This window comes from Acipenser ruthenus, chromosome 29, assembly GCF_902713425.1.
Source record: "Acipenser ruthenus chromosome 29, fAciRut3.2 maternal haplotype, whole genome shotgun sequence".
Lineage (NCBI taxonomy): Eukaryota > Metazoa > Chordata > Actinopteri > Acipenseriformes > Acipenseridae > Acipenser > Acipenser ruthenus.
In genome coordinates, this window is record NC_081217.1 from 1,783,031 (window position 1) to 1,808,283 (window position 25,253).

General features: G+C 40.0%; 3 protein-coding genes across 6 annotated transcripts in view; all 3 read left to right on the forward strand.

Moving 5' to 3' along the window:
• The first annotated feature begins 462 nt into the window (after nt 1-462).
• On the forward strand, nt 463-7,729 carry LOC117427716 (RNA-binding protein 12-like). Of its 2 annotated transcripts, XM_034045948.3 has the most exons (3): nt 463-568; nt 3,202-3,286; nt 4,716-7,729. In XM_034045948.3, exon 3 carries the CDS (start codon nt 4,738-4,740, stop codon nt 7,393-7,395), a length of 2,658 nt encoding a protein of 885 aa, XP_033901839.3. In that variant the 5' UTR covers nt 463-568; nt 3,202-3,286; nt 4,716-4,737; the 3' UTR covers nt 7,396-7,729. The 2 variants fall into 2 exon arrangements, with proteins under 2 accessions (XP_033901839.3, XP_058860436.1); XM_059004453.1 differs by lacking the exon at nt 3,202-3,286 and having other exon boundaries at nt 488-568.
• Nucleotides 467-23,480, forward strand: LOC131702177 (copine-3-like). Of its 3 annotated transcripts, none has more exons than XM_059004456.1 (16): nt 467-568; nt 15,381-15,512; nt 15,772-15,951; nt 16,172-16,246; nt 16,611-16,682; nt 16,914-16,997; nt 17,259-17,348; nt 18,011-18,106; nt 18,749-18,835; nt 19,134-19,193; nt 19,296-19,429; nt 19,644-19,698; nt 19,803-19,854; nt 19,992-20,125; nt 20,633-20,869; nt 21,382-23,480. In XM_059004456.1, the coding sequence occupies exons 2-16, from the start codon at nt 15,381-15,383 to the stop codon at nt 21,505-21,507; spliced, it is 1,614 nt and encodes a 537-aa protein (XP_058860439.1). In that variant the 5' UTR covers nt 467-568; the 3' UTR covers nt 21,508-23,480. The 3 variants fall into 3 exon arrangements, with proteins under 3 accessions (XP_058860439.1, XP_058860437.1, XP_058860438.1); XM_059004454.1 differs by lacking the exon at nt 18,011-18,106 and adding an exon at nt 18,166-18,264; XM_059004455.1 differs by lacking the exons at nt 467-568; nt 18,011-18,106 and adding exons at nt 12,928-13,062; nt 18,166-18,264.
• A 1,218-nt stretch (nt 23,481-24,698) lies between these two features.
• Nucleotides 24,699-25,253, forward strand: part of LOC117425820 (fer-1-like protein 4) — a 28,695-nt gene continuing 28,140 nt past the window's right edge. The window contains exon 1 of the mRNA XM_059004331.1: nt 24,699-25,003. Coding sequence (XP_058860314.1) covers nt 24,925-25,003 — 79 coding nt within the window. The 5' untranslated portion in view covers nt 24,699-24,924. The remainder of the gene's footprint in view (nt 25,004-25,253) is intronic.

Here is a 25,253-nt window from a genome sequence, read left to right on the forward strand (position 1 = left end):
GGCAGGGACGCACTGACCACAGCCCTCGATACAGAGGCACCTGCCAAGCGCCATATATTCAAGTCTGACCGACCTGGTGTCAAGCAACAAGGAGAGTCAAAATGGTATTTATAATAGAAAACCAGAAAAGAATGATTTTAAAAAAAAGCGAAAAAGCATGTGCAACGTATTGCAAAGGTATTTCAAATCAGTATTTTGTTCTCTTACATCACGCATGCATGGATCAAAAACAACTTCAAGATATACAGTAGCTTTGTATAAGTACATTAAGTGAGTACAGTATTTACCAAAACATAATGCATAAATTGATTACATATGTACAGTATTGTTGCGTTCCGTGTCATGCATTTTCTGAAGTAAAGCAGAACACTTTTGCACAGTGCGGACTAGCGTTTAGGGAGGGGCGTGTCCTGTGCGCATTACGTCATCCGGTCCGCCGTGCAGATTGAGTTTACGGCGGCCATTTTGTACCGCAGACTTTAAGCGAGAGAGGGAGACAGACAGGAGGGGAGCGACTGACACCGGCTCATTTATTTGTGTAAAATCTGTTTGTGTACAGATATTTTCGGTAAGAAACAGAAACAAAAAAAACATTCACAAAGGGCTGTTACAGCAAGGTTCCGCTGGCCAAATTAAATAAAAAAAGGAAAGTGACAGGACGGGAGATGTGCGGTAGTGTTATAGAATAGGCTCCGTGTTTTAATGTAGGCCCTTTTTCCATACAATCGCTAGCTATCTTTGCAGCAGATCACAGCGCTATTTGTTGCACTGTTGGTGGTGGGAAATGCTTAATAGTTGTGTTTTTTAGACGTTGAAATGTGTTGAGTGTGTTTGTCCAGTTTGAAGGTAGTTGTTTATTTGTGGAATATGGCTTTTGCTATTACTGGTGGTAACGGACCAAAACAAAGACTGCATTCATCACACAGTAGCAACATGGCCCATCTAGTCCATGTTTAGGATATACCACTGGTATGTATTGTTTATGGCGAAGACTTTGATAAAAGTGATTGGTTTTTAAATGACTGGTCTATACATTTTGTTTATTTGAAGCAGGATTGTGGAGTTTTATTAGTGTACTGTTGTGTAGACCAATAGTAATAATAAGGTTCATTTTCCCTTCCCAGTGAATCTCAACTTTGAACTTGCTTTTAGATTTTAGTGTTGGGGTAAATAAGTACTGTTTTAAAGCTGTTTTTTTTTTTTTTTTTTTTTTACTTCATTTATTGCAAAGCTGAACTTTTGATGGTTTTGAAAAGATCCAGATGTGTTGTTTTTAGGATGGGTCTTAATATTTGCGTAACCAATTATCTCATTGTTTTAATCTGCAAACAAATGTTTTAATGTTGCAAATTAAAGATTTGTATTGTTATATTTTGCTGAGCTGTTAAAACAAACCTTTGCTAAATACAAGCGTGCATTGAAGATGCCTCCGAGGTATGGTTTGGATGCGCATCCGGGAGGTGGTGGGTGGAGGTCCTGGCTGTTATGGCGTAGTTCTTATTAAACCTGGCTTGTCTTGCTGCAGGTATGTCAAACGCATACCAGTTTACAAAACAATAACTGGATAACATGGTTTAGGCTAATACAATCGGTGCTGTTAATTATTCTTGCATTGTCTCGATTGTGCATCTTAATGTCTCATGAATGATTTGCTTGTCTTGCAGTTATTTTGCAATGTGGTTGTTTATGGTATGGGAAACACCACTTTTCTTGGCTTCTGAGGATAACCTCAGATTGCAGATTGGTTCAGTGGTGTGTTGGCAGCATACTTGTATCAATCTACATACAAGATGTGTTTTGGAGTTTGGGGATGTATCGTCAGGCTACCTGGTCTATGAGAGATTGTCTTGCACCAGATCAGTCATTTCTGAAACTTTTCAGCTTCACTGTACAGATCTTGTGAAACAAACAGGTGTCTGAATAACTGTCCCTGAAGAGCACCTGTTACAGCAGTATGTAAATAAAAAAAACACAATATGCAAAGACAGGCTTGTTTGACTTAATAAGTCCATACATACTAATGCATAAATCAAGGACCTCATTCACTTGAGGTTATTCTTTTTGTAATAGAAATGATGTGCTGTCTTGCATTGTGAATTGTCTTCAAGTTGGGTTCTCTGTGCTGCGAAAACTGAACAGGGTTTGAAACTTTTTTGATGCACTTAATTCAGCATGCTTATTTTGTAATTGCAAATTCAGCTGTTTGGGCTTCTGATTTTACAGTGTGTAGGCATTGAGCTCTACCTATAAATGACAATTCAAGTGACACATTGATGTTTGAAGGCAGAGGATTAAAACAGTGGTAGCAATGGAGTGCTTTTAGCTTCACAGTAACTGTGTTCATGTAGCCTAGTTCAAAATCGAAATGCAGGTGTTCAGAGTATGTTGGCCATGAACTGGGGATACTGTTTTGTTTAACAGTGCAATGTATCTTTTTTGTGATGTTTTTGCATGGGGTGCTGAGTAAAGTTCTCATTTGTATAAAACAAGCATCACTTTATTTACATTTTACATTGTGTTCTAGTACCTGTACTATAATAGCTAAAGTTTCAAAGGCAATGATTATTTTATTATGTTTTCTTAAACAGGACACTTTGTACTTGAAATATAAACTTCTTGTCCAGTGTGAACCTTGAAAGCACAGCGTAAATCATTTGTATGTAACTCCCTTTATTTTTCTTGTTCAGAAGAAAAATCATTGCTATTTAATACTAAAAATACACAGAGCATTTAATGAGCACATGTTTCTGAGAAATAAATCTTGCACCTTCACTGTCTGAATTTGAATCTTGCTCTATATATATATATATGGTGGTCTGATTTGAAGCAAATTTTTTTTTTTTTTTTTAGAGCATGAATTTTAAAATTGATTTCCCCTTGCATTACATGTACTTGATAGTTACTGTTTTCTCAGTTTTTAATGTTCTGTTGGATGCATGATCTTTATTTATTTTTGCTTGGAAATACAGTAGAATTGTCAAATGCTTTGGGTTCAGGTATTTGAGAGTTCTAGAGCTCACCAAAAAAAACAAAAGCCAACAAAAAAACAAACGTGCGATAGACCTGGTTTGCTGCTAGGACTGAAACAGTGGAAATCAGACTGAAGCTGGTCAGGCGTTTTCATGGATGACATGAGGGTTTTGTTTGTCTTTGCCTGCTGCTTGAATTCATGTTTTGCTTCCATTTATTCTTTTGTTACAGTCTAGAGTTGGTTTTATTTGCTTGCCTTCAGGATTGGCTTGGGTACCCTGTACTACTTTTAAGGAAACACCACTTATTATTGCAGGTAAGAGTCTTTTGAAATGGTTCAGGCACGTGTTTTGTAGTTAAGATCATCAGGTCTTTTGTTTTCACAACCAATTTTTATTTATTTTAATACAAGACATTATCAGTACAGTATCTTGGCTTCCTTCTTAAAATTATTTTGTGTTTATTTAAGTCGACCAAAACATTTGGAAATAAATGTTCAAGGCTGCTTTGGAGATACAAGACCAACACGTTTCCCTTTTGGAAAACCTTAATAACCAGTTTAATTGATTTCTTTGTGAATTCATTTACACGTCTTGATTTTAGAGCAATTGCAGACTGGTTATTTTTACTGCTTGTTCAATTTTAAAAAAATGCTAATTTTTAGCTGGATGAATTTTGTTTTGGCTAAGAATGCATCTTTATAAATATAATGTGCATTTCATATACAGCTCCTCTGGGGTGTGTTTGACAGTTCATAATTTGCAATAGTTTTGCCTATTTTTATATATATATATATATATATATATATATATATATATATATATATATATATATATATATATATATATATATATATATATATATGTATATATATGTATATATATATATATATATATATATGTATATATATATATATGTATATATAATATTTCAGCAATATATGCATTGTTTCTACTTGGTTTTGAATGTTATTTGCAAATGTACTTTTTTGTATTTTTTTTTTATTTTCATGTCTTGTTTTTTGCTACTTTTTGGGCATTCACTATTGTGTGGTTGGAAAAAAAAAGAAAGTGGTGTGCAGTAGTTTCATTTATTTATTTGTGTATAGTTTTAAATGAGGTGGGGGTGAGTTTTTTTGTTCTGTCTTTAATGGAAATTTAAAATACTCTGAATTGTGCCATGCTCCTTGGTCCTGACATTTACCGAGTGGTTTCACTCCCGGCAGCCCTGTTTTGATAATCAGCAGAATTAGTTGCATTATAGTTTGTCAGTTAGGCTGTCGGTAGCAAAGACAATAGTTCTGTGACAATTATATACTTAAAATATTATCAACTGCAACGTAAGAAGTAAACAAAGATTTAAGTCTGTTGCTGAACTTTTTTTTACATAAATTCTACCGACTATCAGTGAAATATACTTAACCCAATATTGTTGTAGCATTATCTTCAAATCATGGTGGCTACCTCTGTAATTACCAGACCTGGGAACAAGGTGCATGTTATGATCCCTGATGAAGTAGACACGGCTTCTAACTATTAGAAGCTCCCTTTGTTTGATAGCCATCACCGCCCCAAAAATGTTATGCCACAACTGATTTGTGGAGAAACGAAACCAAAATGGTATCTTCATTTTAATTATTTAATTATTATTATTTTCTTTATGTGATTTGTGCTGCTAAGTTGCAAGAAGCTTGGCTACAGTAAACGCAGTAGTCTGATACAGTCGTTGCCTTTTTTCGTCTGCAGGTGTGTGTTGGTTCGACTCAGCATGGCTGTGGTCATCCGTTTGCAAGGTCTCCCGATTATGGCGGGGACCATGGACATACGCCATTTCTTCTCTGGACTGATCATTCCGGATGGTGGTGTACATATTGTAGGGGGTGAACATGGTGAGGCTTTTATTGTGTTTGCCACTGATGAAGATGCCAGGCTTGGCATGATGCGTACTGGTGGTGCAATAAAAGGGTCAAAAGTTTCACTGTTGCTCAGTAGCAAGACAGAAATGCAGAATATGATCGAGCTTAGCCGTAGGCGTTTTGAAACTGGAAACTTGGAAGTCCCGCCAACAAATTCTGGTAGGGCAGGGCCACCTGTCAGCACAGGGGGAAGTGGAAGGGGTAGTTTACCGGCGATGCAAGGTTTTAGCAGCCCCACTCCTAGTGTGGTAACCACAGCCTCCTCGGTGCACGAAGCTGTAGGTAACAAAAACATGCCCACGTTTTCCACTGCCGGCATGGGAAGCATGCCTCCGAACTTCAACAACTTCAGCAGCCCAAACCTCACTATGGGATCCACCATGGCGACTGCCATGCCTCCCATGAACTCTGTGCCGCCAATGCCACCTTTGCCGACAATGCCATCTCTACCACCCATGCCTTCTATCCCCCCAATGCCAGTTCCACCTCCAGTTTCCGCTTTGCCTCCAGTTCCCCCTGTTGCCCCAATACCAGCAGTCCCCCCTGTGCCACCTATGACGCACATGCCTACACACATGTCTAGTTTGCCACCATTTAATCCAGGGGTTCCTCCTCCACTTGGTCCTATGCCCAGTGGCATGGGTGATTCAGGTCCACCAATGCCCATGAGCAACCCAAACCACATGTTTTTAGGTCCTATGACTCCTATAAACCCCCTGGGTCAAATGAATCCTCCCAGTCATATGAAGCCTCCCTTGGTCAATCCAGATGAACTGTACGTTTATATGCAAGGGATTCCGTTCTCTGCCACAGAGATGGACGTGAGGGATTTTTTCCATGGGTTGCCGGTGGATGCGGTAAATCTTCTGAGAGATCACCTGGGTCGGGTGAGTGGCAGAGCGTTCGTAAAGTTCTTCTCCCCTCAGGACACGTATGAAGCTTTGAAACACCACACAGGAATGATGGGTCAGCGTTATATTGAGGTTTCCCCTGCAACAGAAAGGCAGTGGATGGTTTCATGCACGGGAATGAGCAGCACAAATCAAGGACTATCTAAACACAGCAGTGGTCACCCGGAGCAAGACCAGTATCACATGCACTCTAGATCCGAGTCTCCTTCAGGGAAGGACCGGGCAAGATCCCGCTCTCCTCATAAACACGAGTACTGTGTCTATTTGAAAGGTCTGCCATACGAAGCCGAAAAGCGAGAGATTTTTGAATTTTTCAAAAACATTGAGTTTATGGATGACACTGTTTACATAGCTTATGGACCTAATGGCAGAGCAACAGGAGAAGGCTTTGTTGAGTTCAGAAATGAAGCTGACTATAAATTGGCCCTGGGTCGCCACATGCAGTACATGGGGAGCCGTTTCATTCAGGTTCACCCCATCAGTAAAAAAGGCATGCTTGAAAAGATTGACTCTATTAGGAAAAGGATGCAAGGCTCGCAGCAGAATGATCAAAAAGGTAATTCGTTGGAAAGTGGTGGAGATAACTCTGCCAAGATTTGTGCACACATCTCGAATATTCCATACAATGTTTCCAAGAGTGAAGTGCAACAGTTTTTAGAGGGGATTCAGCTTGTAGAAGACAGTTTAAGAGTTCTTGTAGATGCTAATGGTCAAGGGTTAGGGCAAGCCGTGGTGCAGTTCAGGTCAGAAGAGGAAGCGCTTAAAGCTGAGCGTTTACATCGCAGGAAGTTGAATGGAAGAGACGCTTTTGTACGCCTTGTTACAAGTGAACACGTTAAAGACATAGAGAACAACCCACCGCCTCAAGTTAAGAGGGGGCACAAAGTGCAGGGGAACCCCTCAGGGCACCAGTTCCCCAGTGTGGGAGACGACTTTTCCTTTATTAGAGGAAATTCAGGGAGTATCAACAATGGTCCTCCGTTTAATCCCCCGTTCAGCGCCCCAGGTAACGGGTTTGGTGGTCTGCCACCACCCTTGCCCCCAATAGGAGGAGGACTAGGTGATGGACCAATGGGGGTTCCGCCTCCCCCACCTGGGGTTGGCGGCCACATGCCTGGTCCAGCACACGAGCCGCTAGGTTTCAGACCTGCCCCCGGCAATACCAATGCACCTCCAGGCTTCGGGGGAGCCCCTGAAGGGATGATGGGTCCTCCACCTTTTGATAATGGACCTAGAAAAAATAGCGGCCCTCCAGGCCGGGGAAATGGCCAGAGTCGTTTGGGTAGTTCACAAGGTTTTGGTTCAGGCTCTGAAAATGTAAGAGGGCCCCCCGGTTTAAGTAGCGGGCCTGGCAATTCAAGGCCTACGGTAGTTAAGATACATAACATGCCGTTCACAGTCTCTGTTGATGAAATTTTAGATTTCTTTTATGGTTACCAAGTATTGCCAGGCTCTGTGTGCCTGCAGTACAGTGATAAAGGGATGGCAACAGGAGAAGCAATGGTTGCTTTTGAATCGCATGATGAAGCAATGTCGGCAGTCTTAGATCTCAATGACAGACCTATTGGCTCAAGAAAAGTGAAGCTTATTTTAGGGTAGATGTAAAGCCTTAGTGTTTTTGTTTTCTAGGGATAACCCTGTGGAATACAATGAATGGTTGTATACTAAAGATTCTACTAACACCAGGCAGCATTTAAGTTATTGAAAGAAAACGTGTTCCATATTTCACCTGTTTTTAAAACCTGTGGATTTTGAATTCATAGCCAATAGCTCCTGTTGTACTTAACACTTTTTATAGATAATATGACAAATTAAACACTTGTGAATTTAACTCCTGTGTTTGATTAGTGCAGGGAGTAACAAATGAATGGAAAATCCCATAATGTATAGTACTAAGGCAACTTAGTAAAAAGAAAAAAAAAAAAAAAAAAAAGTAGATTCTGATGTAGAGTCTGTTGCTGAATTTATTTCTTGTGTTAAGAAGCATGTGATAGCTTTGTTAAAGGCACTGGCATCTGTGTATGTGTTTGTGTTTATTGCTGTTTCTTCCTCCTGTATCACTTCTGATTTGTTTTGTACTGGAGCAGGTATTAAGAGTACTGTAATTCAATAGTGCTGACATGCCTGCCGTTTGCAACAAACAAACTAACAACGCCAGAGTTGCATTAGAGCTCTTTGTTAGTTTTGTGAACATGTGACTTAGTTTAAATCTTTTTTTCCCTCTCATGATGATTTTTTTGTTACATGGTTCCTGTTACAAGTCCAAATGTAAAAGAATAAAAGCTAAGCCCAAAATTTAGAATGGTGTTTTCTTTTTTTTTTTTTTTTTTTTTTTGGTTGGATAATATCCAGACAGATCTGTTTAAATTCAATACAATTTGAAATGGTGTTTTATTCCCATTTCATATGTTAAACAGAGAAATATTTGAGATTTTTGAAGATTCTTTTTTTTAACTTTGATTCAGAACCTTTTAAATGGTGGATCCCTGGAATTGTTTTTTCATTTTACAACTGTGTACACTACGTGCAAATCAAAATGCATCATGTTTTGCGAAGATGTAGATCCATATTTGGAGTGCTTTTGTAACTGTAGTGTGGTTGAATATTTTTTTTGGACTTGCTTATGACTTTCCTGCTCATTATTTGCATTTGTATATACTGTTCAGCATACACATCTTTGTCAATAAACTGCATTCCTTAAAGAAATGATCCAAATGCGAATGTTTACTTGTCATTGTGCTGCTGTATTTCTTCATCTGATCATTAGAGGATGTCAAGGAATACAATCACATTGGTCAGCAAGGTTTGTACACACATTTAGTACTGCGAGTACAATAAATGGATCAAAGACCACATTTTTGTATTTATGCTCTATTTTGTTTTACTTGGGAAGCTGCTAGTTTTCTATTGCTGTTGTGTTTTGTATTTTTGAACATTATGTAAAATGCGCTTATAAGCAAAGCCTAGTAATTTCACCATTTACATTGAGATTTTGAGTTGTAATGTCAACTGTTACGGCAGCCACTTCATAATTTAATATATTTTCTTATTTTATATTGTGGCACGGGCAAATGCATTTTCTATACTTTCAACTTAATCAGCATAGTATAGAAAGCAATGGGGCTTTGTGCTTTACATACAACACTGCTGAAAGGTAACACATTTGTTTCATGCAGGCGCTTTGGGATGCCTTGGCATGAAAGGCGCTATACAAAATAAATTTGATTGTGTTTTTATTTTTTATTGTGGGGGTGTCTGTGAGTTCATGACAACCCCAAACAATGCACAAAGTTAGTACACAATTCTGCAGCAGACTAATAATGAACAGTGTAAAATAAATCTTATACTTCTGTGATCTAAAAAAGAAATACATAAATATGTATTTGTCCTTGAAGTTGAATCTACTTTTTAATGGGGTTTATAGCATGCATATTTTAATAAGACATTTGTTTTTAATTGACCAGAAACTTAAGGCTCTGTCTTTTTGTTCTGGTAATGGTTTGAAGAGAAGTTTCTGACCTGGTATTTCAACATGCAGGTCCATCACATGCACACATGTCTGCTTTGATAAGGGGTTGGGTTTGTTTGCAAGTGTGTTTTTGGGGATAGTTAACGCTGCCACTGCTGGCTCATTACAGTTCTCAACCACTTTTAAGCAGCCCTTGATGGTTTAATGGGTCTTCTGCGGTTATAATTTGAGCCACCTAAAAACGGATGTCCGTTTTGCCTTTTGACACTGGATCCCAGATACTTTTATCGTTGATGCTGTTTTGTATGTTTGGGGCAAGGTAAGTGTTTTATTTTTTTCTGGAAGTGTTCCACGTAAGCTTGGTGGTTATAAAACTCATGATTTCTGGTTAAGGAGATTGAGTGAGTAAGGATGCGGGTCTGCTCCCCAAGACCAGAGTTATGGAAAAGAAGGAACGTAAACCCTTCCGAGCAGTCTGCAGGTTTTTGGAATCTGCATGCTTTGGAATAGTAATTGACAGCTGAAGGTTATGAATTTAGATGCAGCAATTTTGTAGTGGCTGTCACATATTTACAAACCTGTTCATGGCAATGAAATAAAGATATGTATATATTTTTTTGTATGCAATAAACTTCACTAAAACACTATCCTAACATGACGAGTAATTATCACCATACCTGATTTTAAGGGCTGCTTGCCTGAAGAACTTTCTCAGCATCTAGTAAATGAAACTTGAAATCACAAACTTGGGTTAAAGCCTTGGCACTCCCACTCAATACTTTTTGTTTGAAGTTTTTAAAAGGGTATGGAACTATCACTGTGTTGCTGCGTAGTTAAGCTGCTCTGTGCAAGTCTGCAGTACTATAAACCACGTGTGGTAAAACAATCACATTAAAGACACTGATTTGACTCTCACAATATTACCTGTTCAAGACCTCCTCTATACAGTGTGTATGAGCACACAAGATGTTTTTTAATGCAGAAAAGTGTAATAAGCTTGTGGCAGGGACACATGTTCCTGGCTCATTCTGTTGGATTTGGTGATGAGAATAGTTTTGCTTCTGTGGCTAATGTTAGAACGGGTTGTGAGTGTAGTTTGAGACTTAGAGGACCTGGCACAACATACACATGCCATGTTTTAAAGAATACTTTTTAATGTAGGTGCAATTTAGTGGTTGGATTTAAAGTACAGGGTTCAGCAGCTAAACTTCAAATACATTCAAATAAAAACCAAGCCGTGACACATTTCTAAGATATTTGACTCCTAGATGGCAAGCTTCCTGAGCCGTAATTAAACCTCATTTTCATGTTTAACGGAAGCACTCTTTATTCCACAGTGCACGTATGAAAACGGTTTCATAAAATTGATTTAGGAATTGTCAAATGTAAACTACAGATTTTAGTGCAAGAATGCTGCACAGTAAGGTCTGCAACAACAGAAAGCCTATAATCTGGAATAGAAAAACAAGTGCCTTTGGTCCTTAATTCCATCTAAATACGCTATACTGTATAAAGTATAATCAACATTGTAATAATACAAAAACAAAACCACAACTTACACCAGATGTAAAATTGATTTAATGCTGCTACTAGTTATTCCATTGTGAGGAATAATATCCCCAGGAACAAGGGTCCACTTCGTAGAGGGACCTGAATAAACATCACCCTTGCATCTTTAGAAAAATCTAGAGTTGCAGCCCAAAGTAAAGAAAAAGGCTGTAAAACCAATGATTTTCAATTCAGAAATGCTTGTATCAAACTTGACTTGATGTTGCTTTTGAATTTGCATGAAAACATCTCCTTTACGATTCATTGCTTGAAAAAGTTTGTATGTTGTGGTCTTGAGGGCTAAACTGTTGCATCCTTGTGCAGTGGGGATCTCAGGATTTGAACTTGTGGCCTTTTTACTCTAAAGCGAAGACTATCACCTGAAAGAATTACTGGAAATGAAACTCCTTCAGCCAAGCCTGTGTGGGTTCTGTACGTTAGCCTGGATGTGACAAACAATGTTACCTTGTGCATTTACTAAGTAAATACCCACTTGGGGTCCTACCGCAGTTTTACTGTGTGCCTATTAAAATAGACTGTTAGGAAGGCTTCTGTGTTCTCTTGCTCAGGTACAGTAGCAGTGTAATTGATGGAATCTGGCAGACAGTTTGGAGGTGTATCCTAACAGTGGGAATTTTGTATGGTGTGTTTATGAAGTCTTATTTTTTCTTTGCACCTGACAACATGACCAAACACCAAGTGTGACTTAGAAATAAAGTGGCATTGTGATTGTGCCTGTGAATCCAGTGCTACAGGCTTTTGCTACAGATCGGGCTGGATTTTTCATAAATGTTCGTGCTTTAGCTCATGTAAGAGTTTGTGTTCAGCTATTTGCGTGTATGTCTTTGGAAGTTTGCAACTGGTAACAGTGGAGCAGGGTTCTGCTTTTAAAAGACTTGTACCCCTCGATCTGGTATTAAATGCTGCTTTTTAAGCAGCTTGTTGCACAGTTGCCCAACAGTTTTCAGCTATATACAGTTTGTGTTTGGTTTACTACAGTTACAAACAAAATGAGCAAGTTGCTGAAATGTGCTCACTCTTATGAAAAGGGCCCTGTAGTCCGCTGGTTTGTTTAGAAAATATGAATTCACTAACACTGGGTGTTTTTTTAATATATATGTATTCAGTGCTGGTCCTGTTGCAAGTAGGAACAAGGTTAACTCTTCGTTTAAGACAGTACACAAAGCTGTGCCTCTTCAGTTAACTTGTGCTTGAAGCGCCTCCTGGTAACCTGCACTAGCGGCTGCAAAACACACTGAAGACCTCAAAGATTCTGTAAATGATCGCACCGCTGCAGAAGCCACGTGTCTGGTCTGTGTGATTTATGTGTGCTGAGAGCTGGGTTTTGTGTTGTGCATTTTTGTGTGTTTTAATTTGTATCTGTTTTGCATTTTGTGTAAGATGTGATTGCGCTTCTCCCGCGGGGTCGAGATGTCGCTTCCCCTTGTGCTTTGCAAGGCGACTCCTTGACAGTTAACAGTTCAATACATTACACATTGGACGACGTGACCCAGCCATTGCTGGAGAGTGGAGAAAGGCAGGTACAGTAATTCTTACCTCCTGGTATAAATGTGTTGTGTATGTTGGGGTTATATGGTCCAGTTTTAGTGTATGACGCTTTGTATTGGCTGTGCATAATGATGTGGTGATAATCACTAATCTGCTTCGTACCAGTGGCGATGACAAACACACGCTACACACAAAGGTGTCTTCAGAACTTACTAGGCGGCTTAGTTTCACTATTCACGAACTTCGTGTTAATGTTTCTGTTCTGTTTGTGTGTAATTGTAATTTGTGTCAGATGTTACTGCATATACGGCGGATTTTTTGGTTATTTTAAATAAATGCATTATGGGCGAGCGTATTTTGAAAGCATGCATGCCGTAAAGACTGGTTTGGGTGATGTTTTGCAATCAGAGAATGGCTTGCAGTCTCATATCTGGCTTGGAATGCGAGGCTGCTTGTCTTCGCTGACTCTGCTTAGTTGGGGGTTGGCGCTGCAGTGCAGGGATACTGTCAGAGTTTAATTGACATCCCGACTGGTCGAATAGCAGTGTTCTTATTGTTCGTTTGCAGCCAATCGATGTGAATCTGTAAGCAGGGGCGGGATCGCCACACCCTTTGCTCTGCTGCTGCACAGAGTTGAGTTCTGATCCATCGTGCGTTGCTGCGCCTGTGCTGGTCAGTAGCTGCTTTTATTGAAGCTTGCCTTCCTGTCGAATTTCTTGATTTTTGAAGCATTTGTACAGGTAAGATCTATTGATTGCATGTGGTGTTTTTAAACTTTTTTTTTTTTAAACGAACAAATACCTTAACCTTACATTTTCTGTTTTTGGATCAGGAATTGCATTAGCAGGCCACTAGCCTCGTACTGTAGTCTGTAATAGTAAATGGGAGACAGAAACGAACATCATCTAGGGTGGAGATTGCACGATTGCGTAAGAAAAAAAAAAAAAAAAGATTGAAGACAATGTCGACCTCAAAACTTTTTATCTACTTATCTCCTAAAAATTATTCCTTGACTGTTTTCATTTTCAACTGTTTTTTGGTTTAGTGTTTTTGTAGATCTGTCCGCAAATCCTGCCCAAAAGCAAAGGCGACGTGTTTTAATCGTGTCTGCAGCTTTCTTGTGGTCCAACCCTTCCTAGTTTTCGACTTGTTTAATTGCTATTTGTATTTTATTATTGTTACTGTAAGAATAATGTATACTTTTTGTACCTCGTCCCTTGCGAGAACGAGAGAACCGTGCATTAATTTAGATATTATTGTAACACTTTGATATACGTTACGAAAACCACTCGCTAAAAAAAAAAAAAAAAAAAAAAAACAAACTGCATGGTTCTCCTTTACGAGATGAGTCAGACAACACAGAGAAAGTCGGTAATGGAAACCGCCATCCATATGTTTAATACTACAATGTTTGTTGCCATTCATAACTTTGCACTGTGCAGTCGGGATTCCTTCACTATTAATGTGTCCGACCTTCTCGTTTTTTTGTTTGAAATGGTCCACTTTTCCATGAGTTTAAGTTGGATTAAAAAAAAAAGCCATACCGTTTTCAAATTAAGCGTACTTTAATGTATCGCACACTACTTTTGAATATTTTAAGGTGTTAAGTTTGATCACTAAAATTAAATAAAGCAATGTTTGAAATCACTTTGCTTTATTGTGATGCCAGATTCACTTTCCTGGTTTTTTTGCTCCTGAAGCTATGGCATTTGATTACGCTTTTCGTATTGTACCACACACTGTTTTAAATAAGATATGCTTAATTTGCTGTGACCTGATTTTTAATCTTGTGGTTCCTGGACTTCCTCTTTACAGAAAGAGAGAGAGAGAGAGAGAGTGTGGATTTGACAAATCATAAAATCTCCATGTACAATGCGTTTATCTTCGAAAGAATACATCTGTATTCTTTACAAACGCCAGTCTTTCAGATGGGTGGAGGGTCCCCTAGCTGTTCTCATGACTTGCATCAATACCTTTCACTTGCCCAGTACCAAAGTGCAAAGACTGTGGCTGATCAACGGAATTCAAACACAATACAAAATAAATAATGTCTTTTTTTCAGGCTTTCCTGTGCTTCAATTGAAAACTTTGTCCAGATGACCTGAACTAAGGGGGCAGAGAGAATAACAGCATCCTGCTCTTTGTTGGAATTTCAACCTGTCTGTCGTTGTATTTGCTCTTTGGTTGCCTATTCCTCCATTTGCTGTAAAAACAGGTTTTTCCTGACTAGGCAATGCAGCTGAGACTTGGGAGATCCCTCAAATGGTGTCTGTGTAATTGCGCTCTAGTGCCTGTTTAGTACTGTATTGTATGTGGTCAATACCATTTTGTGTTTAAATAAAAGTGCACCTTTTGAGGGGTGTTTTACACTGATACAAACAACCGATTGTGCAAAAGGTTTTCTGAGATTCCTTTTTAAACACTCCCAATCATAAAGGTAAAACCACTTTGGGATAAACTTTCGAGTAATGACCTGGAGGCTGTGGTTGTCTGGAAGCACTACCTGGGGAGGAGGCTGTGGTTGTCTGGAAGCACTACCTGGGGAGGAGGCAGTGGTTGTCTGGAAGCACTGCCTGGGGAGGAGGCTGTGGGATCAGGAGGCTGTTTTCACTTTTTGACTCTAGCGAAACCTGTTTTAACTTGCTGTCGCACTGTAGATTCGCACCCTGTGCGGTTGGGTATTTATGGGCCCCGGAGGGCAGTTACTGAACCTGCCACAGTCTGTGTTACAGCTGCCAAATGAGTGCAAAGGTTCAGCTGGGACAGGGAGTGAGTCTGCAGTGTGAGGGCATGTTACATGGACTTCTAGGAACGTGAGGAGATCTCGTTAGTTTTTTTTTAAAGCCTTATTTACTATTAAGCAGTAACAGGTATTTGCGTTGCTGATGCGTTTAGGACATGTTGCAGTGTGCTACGGTAACTGCTTTCAAAGACCACGTGCGTTAAGGCAGGGTGAAGGGGGAGGCTCCGAAATATCTTTGTACTTGCATTGTGCAGGATTAATATGAACTGCATTTTTAATTTTGTTTTCGTTTTCTTTCTCTCCTCTGTTTTTCAGATGGCGGTGCAGTGTGTAACCAAGGTGGAGCTGTCGATTTCATGTCAAAATCTGATTGACAAAGATGTGGGGTCAAAGTCAGACCCGCTGTGCGTGCTACTGCAGAGCACAGGAGAAGATAAGTGGGTCGAGGTATGGGAGATCCTGTTTACCCCCTTTCAACTAGAGCGGCAAGCCACCACTGGCTAATGTTTGTGCGTTACCACCTGGTTAATGTGGTCAGTGCGTGGCTTGCATGATGATTCGCTTGCAAACAATATTGGCATTTGCCAAGGTTATTACAATTTAGTGCCTATCATATCATGTGATATGCAGGACTTGTATGGTGTAATCTATCTGACCTTTGAAAGTAGCCCACAACATGTTTTAAGATTGTATTGTTGTGCAACAGCTGGACCGAACTGAGAGAGTGAAGAACTGCCAGAGTCCTGAGTTCTCAAAGAAGCTGCGGGTGGATTATTTCTTTGAGAAGGTGCAGAAGCTCAAGTTCGGAGTCTATGACATAGACAACAACTCTGTGGACCTGGGTGACGATGACTATCTGGGAGGATTTGAGTGTACACTTGGGCAGGTACAGTAATGGAAACGATCAACACAACAGAATAAATCACCTTCAGAATTAGATATGATATATTACTGTCCTCTTACTACAGTGACTTCTAAAAGAAAATGTAGCATTTGTTATCGTGCTGTTCCTTCTATGTAATAATTATCACTGAAGGTGTGGCACCCTCTGGGACTGGATGTTTCAGTGGGTTTCCTGTACTGATGGGATTTGTATTCAATTCTAGATTGTGTCAAGTCGGAAACTCATCAGGCCGCTGGAGCTGAAGAAAGGAAAGCCTGCAGGCAAAGGCATGATCACTGTAAGTCTTCAGTAATGCTAACCTTCCTTTTGCAATGAGGCGCACGAAGCAAGGTTTCAATTGTGAGTGTCCTCCTCCGTGATGCTTGAGAAGAAACCGTTTGAACAAGCGCTCAATTCCTTGTGTACCTTAAGGGGTTAAGAGCAGCAGTAGCTGAAAACCTCTTGCTGGTGAAGTGAGGCCTGCAGTTCTGTAATTCATTGCATGTTTGCAGAAGTTACTATGAAGTAAATTACAGTTCTTCTTTTTCACTTTTTCATCAGTGGCTGCCAGTAAACTGTTTCCATGATTGTATTGCTGCTGCTATTCAACAAACTCGTCCTTTTGTTTCTAAGTTGTATTTTGATGTGTGCTCTGCTTGCAGATTGGTGCAGAGGAGATCAACGATAACAGGGCAATTGTTCTGGAAGTGGAGGCTCGCAGCCTGGATAAGAAGGTATCTCACATGTTATACTGCAGTGAAGCAGTGTGTGTGTGCATGCTGACGAGAAATGTGCAACACTGCTTGATATGTGCAAGTGGGAAATGCAGTGCAATTACCATCGGCTTTATCATGACTTACTAGATTATTATTCCTAAAGGTGTATGGAGTCTGTGTCTATTGCATTCCCTGACTCTGTTTTATTTTTATTTTTACCCTCTTTTTTTTTTTTTTTTTTTTTTGTAGGACCTTTTTGGCAAATCTGATCCATTCCTGGAGTTTTCTAAGCAGGGAGAAGATGGCAAGTGGCAACTGGTTCACAGAACAGAGGTTTGGAAATACTATCTTAAATCATTTTATTAATGAACTGAAAGTGGACAGTACATTCCTGGTGCTGGGCTTTTGGCTAACGACATCATCATTTTGTGCAAGGGAATGAAACACTCCTAACTTTAGAATTTCAAGAAAGCTATTTAATTTATTCTGAAAATTCATATTTATAGATGGTCTGTGTGAAGTGCAATGTCATTGTGAAATGCTTAGATACATAAGCAGGCATGTTCATTCTAGCATGTTCTAACTTTATTTAAGGTGATCAAAAACAACCTGAATCCTTCCTGGAAAAAGTTCTCGGTCTCCCTTCAAACATTCTGCAATAGCGATTTGAACAAACCAATTAAGGTAGGATGAGTTGCTGTCTTCCATACCCTAACTCTGAACATCTGGAATACGGTTTTCACTGCCATTACACAGTTTAAGTCCAGATATATACATTTTTATGCAAAGTTTACTGAGTTATTTTCATTAATTAACATGCCATAGCCAGCCACATTCAAGCAACAGTGATGAGCCATGTAATGTTTTTGGATCTAAAGTACAAAATAAAAGCCGACACAAAACAGTGAAGCAAATATTTTACAATACTGTGATTGGTGTACTGCACACTAAAGCAAAGTGGAATGTTGCTGCAGTTATGCGTCTGTCTGTCTGTCTGTTTCTATTGCCTCGCCTAATGCATATTGTGTTCTGCTGCATACTAGGGTTGGTGGGTCACTTCCTGATTTTCAACTCCAGTTCCTGCGGTGTCCTGCGATTTTGATCAAGGATGTGTAGGAATTGATTGAAAATGGAATGAGAATTGGAATTGATTTTAAAAAGGAATTGGAAATGGAATTGACCTCAACCCTGCTGTATACAGTGTGGAGTGGATTCCGCAGCCACAGTCACGGTGCAGCAGTACTGCACGCACTCCTGGAAGAGTAACCGGCTGCTCTTGGACCGTACGGCCTCTGACTGGGCTGACTGTGCACCTGTACTGACCGCAGTGTCTGTTTCACTGTCAGGTGGCTTGTTACGATAAGGATGAAGACACCAGTTCTGATTTGATAGGGGAGTGTACAACCACAGCAGCACAGCTATTGGCAGTGAAAGACCAAGCGGTGAGCAAGCTCCCTGTGCTAACCCCTTTCCCACTGGATCCTCTCTTTTCCCTTTTCAGGTCAGTTGCGTTGATTATGATAGCGATGGGTCTCATGACCTGATTGGCAATTTTGAAACTAATGCAGCAGAACTGCAGAAAGCAAGCCTTTCCTCACCGGTGAGATTTGAATTTTTTTTTTTTTTTCTCCACAAAAAAATAAACTAAATGTCATGCCTGTGTTCTTGGGCTCAGCTGTCTGTTGGAGGTGTAAAACTGCCACAGTTTTCTGTATAGAAATACGTAGACATTCTCAATTTGTACTGCTTGTTACCCATGTTGGGGTCTGTACTATTTGTGCCCTAAAATTCACTTTCATGATCAATTCAGAGTTAGAGACAGAAAAACGGGCTCGAACCTTGCACAGTTTTAAAGAACCAACCATCCACATGTCAATTCAGCCCGAGCAGTTATGACCAAAGATAACTCTGTCACTGCAATGTCCTCTTTACCTTTCTGCCCCACTTCTTTCAAAGATTATATCGTCTTGCCTTCCTTAATGCTCTTAAGACCAGTGTTCCTGTTTTTATTTATTTATTTATTTATTTATTTATTTTTACTAAGGAGGTTTAATTTAATATTTATTTTACCCCTCTCTGTAAAGGTTGAATATGACTGCATTCACCCTGAGAAGAAACAGAAGAAGAAAAGTTACAAAAACTCTGGCGTTGTGAAGATCAGGTCTTGTACGGTAAGACATTAAGCTTACTATTTCTTGATCTTGCATCCTCAGGCAGCTGTACATTGTCTAACTTTAAGCGCTAATCATTCAGAGGTACAGCAGCCTGCTCCACATGCTGTGGATGAGCCCTGTATGTAATGTGTAACTAGTCTTTACCAGAAACCAGCTTTACTGGCATGCCTGCTCTGCTGTCACTGGCAGACGACAGGGAAGAGAGTAGCAAGTGTTTTATACAGTGTGCTTTTTAAATATGCATGTTCTTGTTGTGATGAGTTTAAAATGGTACATGTGTGTTTTTGTTAAACAGATTGAAGCCGAGTATTCGTTCCTGGATTACGTCATGGGAGGGTGCCAAATTAACTTCACAGTACGTTCTGCCTTGCCGTTGTTGTTTTTGGCATTCGCATAGTTAACATTTGCTTCACGTAGGAGCTTTGATCCGTGTCTGACTATTTTCTTTTTCTTCCAGGTTGGTATTGACTTCACTGGGTCCAACGGGGATCCCAAATCCCCAGATTCCCTGCACTACATGAGTCCCAACGGGCTGAACCAGTACCTCACAGCACTCTGGTCCGTGGGACAGGTGATTCAAGATTATGACACGTAAGAACACCTACATTTTTAAATTAATTATGCAGCTGACACTGCTGCTCCTTTTTTTTTTGAGAATTTTAATCTAGTCAAGAAAAGGCGAGTTTTTAGCTCGAGTTGATTGACTTAACCCGAAAAAAAAAAAAAATTTCCAAGAAGGCTGGTGTTTAAGCAACAGTTCAGTTCAAGTCTTGTTAACCTCATATTCCTCTGTTTTGCCTTGCAGAGATAAACTGTTCCCTGCCTTTGGGTTTGGAGCCCAGGTCCCACCGAACTTCCAGGTAAGACTTGCTCCTGTAGGAGACGTCCTTCTTGGGGTGTTCAGGGGATGGGGTAGATGGGACTGTTCCCAGTAAATAGTAATACCTTCCACTCTCTCTTCAAGGTGTCTCATGAATTTGCACTCAACTTCAACCCCAGCAGCCCTTACTGCCAAGGTAAACGGCTTCATTCATTTAATATGCCGTACATTCTTACCCGTGTTATTTTAAAACATGCTATTTTTATCCCTAGTGTTACTACAGCCACAAGAAACTGTTGCAATGTAAATGTCTGTATCCGCTGTATATTTCAGGCATAACCGGCATCGTGGAAGCCTATCGTGCGGCTTTACCCCAAGTGAAGCTGTACGGACCCACCAACTTCTCCCCCATCATAAACCATGTAGCCAGGATTGCGTCCGGAGGAGCACAGCAGAACACAGCAGGTGTAAGTTCAGAGTGTGCTCCGTTCTGTAGGCGAGCTCGTGGGAGTCCGGAGTACTGTGACAAAGTGCATCTGATCGACTCTCTGCAATTATTATTAAGAGACATACATGCGGTTTCACTGCGGACTAGGTGGGCACTTTGACAAGCTGTGTCTTGTCATGTCAGGTCGCAAAAATACTAGTTAGAGAAAATGATGGCCCTCCTGTCTGCCTGGGGTTGTCTGTAATAAAACGTGTTACACGTACGTGTGTGTGTGTGTGTGTGGGCAGGTATTACCATCAAAGTGCCAAAATATTTAGTTTCACCCTGTGTGGAGTTCTGTCTGACTGGAGTTAGAAATAGTAAATAATAATATAGTGACAGTCAATGAGAAGTCCTCACAAATATGGGAATGCAAACATATATCTGTGTGTGTGTGTGTGTGTGTATATTGCCCACTTTTAGGCAGTCCCTTGGCCTGTCATCGTAAGCTGACCTTCACTCTAAATAAAAAAAATATTTCTTGCAGCAATATTTTGTTCTGATGATCATCACTGACGGGGAGATCACTGACCTGGACCAGACCAGACAAGCCATTGTGAACTGCTCCAAGCTGCCCATGTCCATCATCATCATTGGGGTGGGAGAGGCGGACTTCAAAGCCATGGAGTTCCTGGATGGAGATAACGGTGTTCTGAAATCTCTGACTGGAGAGAGCGCTGCCAGGGATGTTGTGCAGTTTGTACCTTTTAGAGATTTCGTGAAGGTAAGGGTGTCCTCTGTTCTGCTATAGCAAACCAGAATAGTGTGCGTTAGTCAGACTCCTTTGACATGGCTTTATATGTGTGTGTGTGTATTTATTTATATATATATATATATATATATATATGAGAGAGAGTGAGTGCCAAAGCAGTGATATTTGTGTGGATATAAAGGATATAAAAAATGGGGGAGTGTATATTGGGGATTAGTGCTTATTGTGCTAATTTATTTGGTGCTTCTGCAGGATCAGAAGGAGAATTATTTCCTTGTAAAGTACTCTTGCTAATGTGTGTGCTCTTAAAGAATAGGCATGATCATCCTCTTTACTTCTAATGACCCAGCTGTGTGGATTGGATTTCTTTTGAACAGGATATTTCCATCAAATGCAATCTGATGTCTGAATGCAGTAACGGTTCCCTTTTTGAATGGTGCTTTTTGTTTAGTTTGTCCTGGAGCAATGCTGTAGCGAGTGCTGTGCACCCCCCTCACTGGTGTCTATGCTTCTCCTCTCCCCAGGCCCCTAAGGAAGCCCTTGCCCAGGCTGTGTTGGCTGAGGTGCCCAGCCAGGCTGTTTCCTACTTCAAGATGCGTCGGCTGGCTCCAGTGCAGCCCCCGAAGCCTCAGGCGAAGGCGATCCCCTGAGCCAGAGGAGCAGGAGCTTTCCTTTCAGCTCTGCCTCATAGCTGGAGGGGCTGCGCTGCCCTGTTAGACCAAATCTCATTCTGGAAGTTGCCACTTTTTTTTTTCAATATTTTCTTTTAGTTAATTTTTTTTTAATTTTTTTTTTACTTTTTTAAAATTGTAATTGTATTATAACAAAGATGAAGCCAATCTAATAGAATAGACCAGTAGTTTAATCATTACAATCCTAGAAAAATACACTTTGGAGTTTCAAAGAATGCCAGCCCTTATTTTATTAACAAAGACCTGTGTTTACAATATAAACTTCTGTCCTGTCTTGTATTCATGTGTTGTGTTTTTTTTTTTTTTTTTCACAGAACTTATAATAGAAATGACTATCAGCTTAGCGTGCACTATAAACAATTGCACTTACAATCATTTTCCTACCTTCTTAATGTATGTAATCTATTGGCCGTGATGCCAGTATCTGCAAACTATATGCCTTCCGGTCTGCACCTGCTTATAGTTTCCTTAGTTTTTCTTTAAACTGTGCAATGTGACAGATGTCAACTAATTGTAGAATTATGCATGCAAGTTATTTGCACTTCTCTATAAAGGATGTGAGCATTATGTGTGTTAAAGAGACGTATCTTGTACCAAAGTGAACTGCTAAGCCTTACTGGAATGATGTAGATCAGGGTTCCCATCCTGGCTGTCCGTCACTTGCTGTTACAGGTGAAACTGTGTTTAATATAGCCTGTGCATGTGAAGGTGGCTTTGGCTGCAAAATCATGTTAAAATATAATAAGAAGCGTTTATTGAATTTATGATCTGGATGTGAACAACCTCTGCATTGTGTTTGTACCACTTGAGACCTTTTTAAAAGTGTTCTGAACCCCCTTTTCTCCTGGATAGCACTGCGATAGCAGCTTGGTTTATCTGAGATCGTTCCTCTCCAACAACGTAGGAGCTTGTTTTTAAATATGTACTGCTAGCGTGCTGGGTGTACAGGATGAAAACAAATCAAACTGGAGCCATCTAACTTGGGAGCAACTGCTCTAGAACACCTCTTTTAAAAGGCATTACAATGACTTCACCTTTTAGAGAAAGTAAAAATAAAAAAGATGATGCACAAGTTACGAGTCCACAGAAAAGTCTCTAAAGCGTCACTGTAAAAGCATCAGGTCCCTGTTTTCTCACAATGTTAGCTTTTCTGCTCTGGTGGTATAAACACAATGCAGTGGCTGAAGGAGAGCTGTGCACCTGGGCAAGGCTTTTCTGATGTAATTCTTGGAATACAAGTGTAATTCATAGATTTCTGTTTTGTATCTCCTGTACAAACACACTTTGATATCAAGTAGTTTTTGCACCACAAATTATAACAATAGTAATGATATGCATTGTTCTTAAAATGCAGGTATTCTGCTTAAGTGCCACTTGCAAATATAATGTCTTGCACAATATGCCGTAGATATGCTCCTGTTCTTTCTTTCTTTAATCTATGGCTTAGCGAGGCAGATGATTTGATTGTAAGCATTTTCTGTTGCATCCAAACCAGTGTTGAACTTAAAATAAAAACCAGTTTCCGCAGGCAGTGTTATTTCGTGGTGTTGTTCTCAACAGATGAGTAGCCAGTACAAGCGTGCCATTGAGTACTTTTACCCAACCCTGCATTGTTGCAAATTCACTTTGTACAGTAGTGAGACACAAAGCATTAGTGCCCGGCACTATGAAATAAATGACTAGCACTAACTTGCTCTTGAATTCCTGGACCGTGCTGCTTTGCAAATTCTGCAGATTTAGGGTTGGGATATTTTGGAACTTCCTTTCGGAGGGATTAGGGATAAAATGAAGTTTCTGATTCTGAAAGCTTCATCCCCACCCCCTGCTAAAGTAGAGTGTAATTTTACAACCTGCTTTGAATGCAACAGAACGCTGCTATAAAAATATATATAATAATATATGTATTGTATCAATAAAAAGAAAACAATGTACAGATGTGTGTTGGCTTTTTCTTTCATGTAATCGTTTTGTGGTTTTAATACAGGAACACCAGGAGGCTCGGTCAGCACCTGCAGCAATGTGCTTTGATTCTCCTCTGGCATCTCTGCAGACATGCTGTGAGTCAGAATGAATGAGCTGTCCCAGATACAATAGAAAGCACAGTCGCACTTGGTTGTAGTTGCTAACAGGGATGACATTCACATGCTGTGCATATTCACTGTGGGTATGCCATGTGTGATGACACCAAGGCGCCAGTAGATGGCAATGGATACTATCCAGAAAGCTAGTGTGTGCTCATCTGGTGCAGGAAGCAGTATTATTATTATTATTATTATTATTATTATTATTATTATTATTATTTATTTCTTAGCAGACGCCCTTATCCAGAGCGATTTGCAGTCGTAAACAAATACATTTCAATAATCACAGTACAAGTAATAATACAATTAAGAGCAAGATAAATACAATGACTTCAGTTCTAGACAGTAGGGTGAAATGCTTAAAGTTCTTTGCAAGAACTTATAAAAGTGTTTTTCTTTAAATACAATTTCTGTTCGTTGTTGACACTTTTTGTTAAGTGTCACAGAGGCAGCACTGCAGCCACTCGCTGGGAAACAAATAACTGTAATTTGACTGCTCACCGCCTGGCAGATTTATTCTTAAACTAATCAAGTCACAGTATCATTGCCTTTTTATCTTGAATGCATTGCTCCGCAGCATTGCAGACTGGGTCGCTAGTTTTTGCAGATGAATGTGTCAGTAATAATGCTGATGGATTGCAAGTGTAGATGCAGGCTTGCTTTCCTGTATGAAAGAGAAGGCTAGAAGGTCTATGCTAATGCAAGCAAAAATAATTAGACTTTTTCATCTTTGACTACTACCTTCATTTAGCCATGTAAATGATGTGCCTTAAATAAAAATAATACAATCTTTTCTCATAATGGATCCAGAGTGATATATTTTTTTTATAAATGAAATGTACATTTTAATACAGGTAATTACAAACACCTCCCTATTCTCAGTCAATAGCTCTGTTTGTTTTGTTTGCCTAGCCTGCGACAGGTCCTGCCACACAAGCAGTGAAGCAGTGTGCAGCCTGGGCCCCCCTCCTTGTGCTCTGTGTGTGAGTGTTTGAGCAGACTTCAGATAGGGAGTTCCTTGTGCCCTAACCTGCTGGGTGAGTCGACTTCTGAATCGGTGCAACCTGTCGATCTTGCCAGAGGCAACGCTGCTCCCGTGCCTGAGTGAGCCTCCATAGCCACAGCAGCAGCGTGATTCCTCTGTGAATCTGCACCTGTACCAGCACACTCACGCCGGACCGCAGGTAACTCACAGGGGCCTTCAGTAAAACAAGAATGGAGAGTACATGAAACACCCGAGAACTGCCTGGGAGGGTAAAATATCGATTCAAACTAGTTTGTAAACGCCGGCAAAATGTCCATCGCTGTCAACTTGAAGAAGATCTCCAACTTGCCTGGGAAATATGACAGACAAGTGGAGCTGATATTCAGAGGTAAGTCTTCTCCTGGTCTCTGTGCGATTCTTTAATTGCTGCTACTACATTAAATAAGACAGAAGGATAAAAAAACCAAAAACTTTGTTCCCACTTTGTTTTTCAAACACAGAAAGGGCCCTATTCACAAAACTTTAAAGATTGTTTCAAGGAATCTTTTTTAGGAATATTGTTTTTTAGGATGTGTTTTGTTCTTTTAAGAATAGACAATGCTTTGAAAATCTAGAACCTTAGAAAGGGTTTCAAGGTC

Excerpts from the sequence above, each read along its gene's own strand:
- LOC131702177 (XM_059004454.1), top strand. The coding sequence starts at position 15,381 with ATGGCGGTGCAGTGTGTAACCAAGGTGGAGCTGTCGATTTCATGTCAA. Across the intron at positions 19,855-19,991 it reads CAGCAGCCCTTACTGCCAAG|GCATAACCGGCATCGTGGAA; the intron begins GTAAACGGCTTC and ends TGTATATTTCAG. Across the intron at positions 20,126-20,632 it reads CACAGCAGAACACAGCAGGT|CAATATTTTGTTCTGATGAT; the intron begins GTAAGTTCAGAG and ends TATTTCTTGCAG.
- LOC117427716 (XM_034045948.3), top strand. The coding sequence starts at position 4,738 with ATGGCTGTGGTCATCCGTTTGCAAGGTCTCCCGATTATGGCGGGGACC.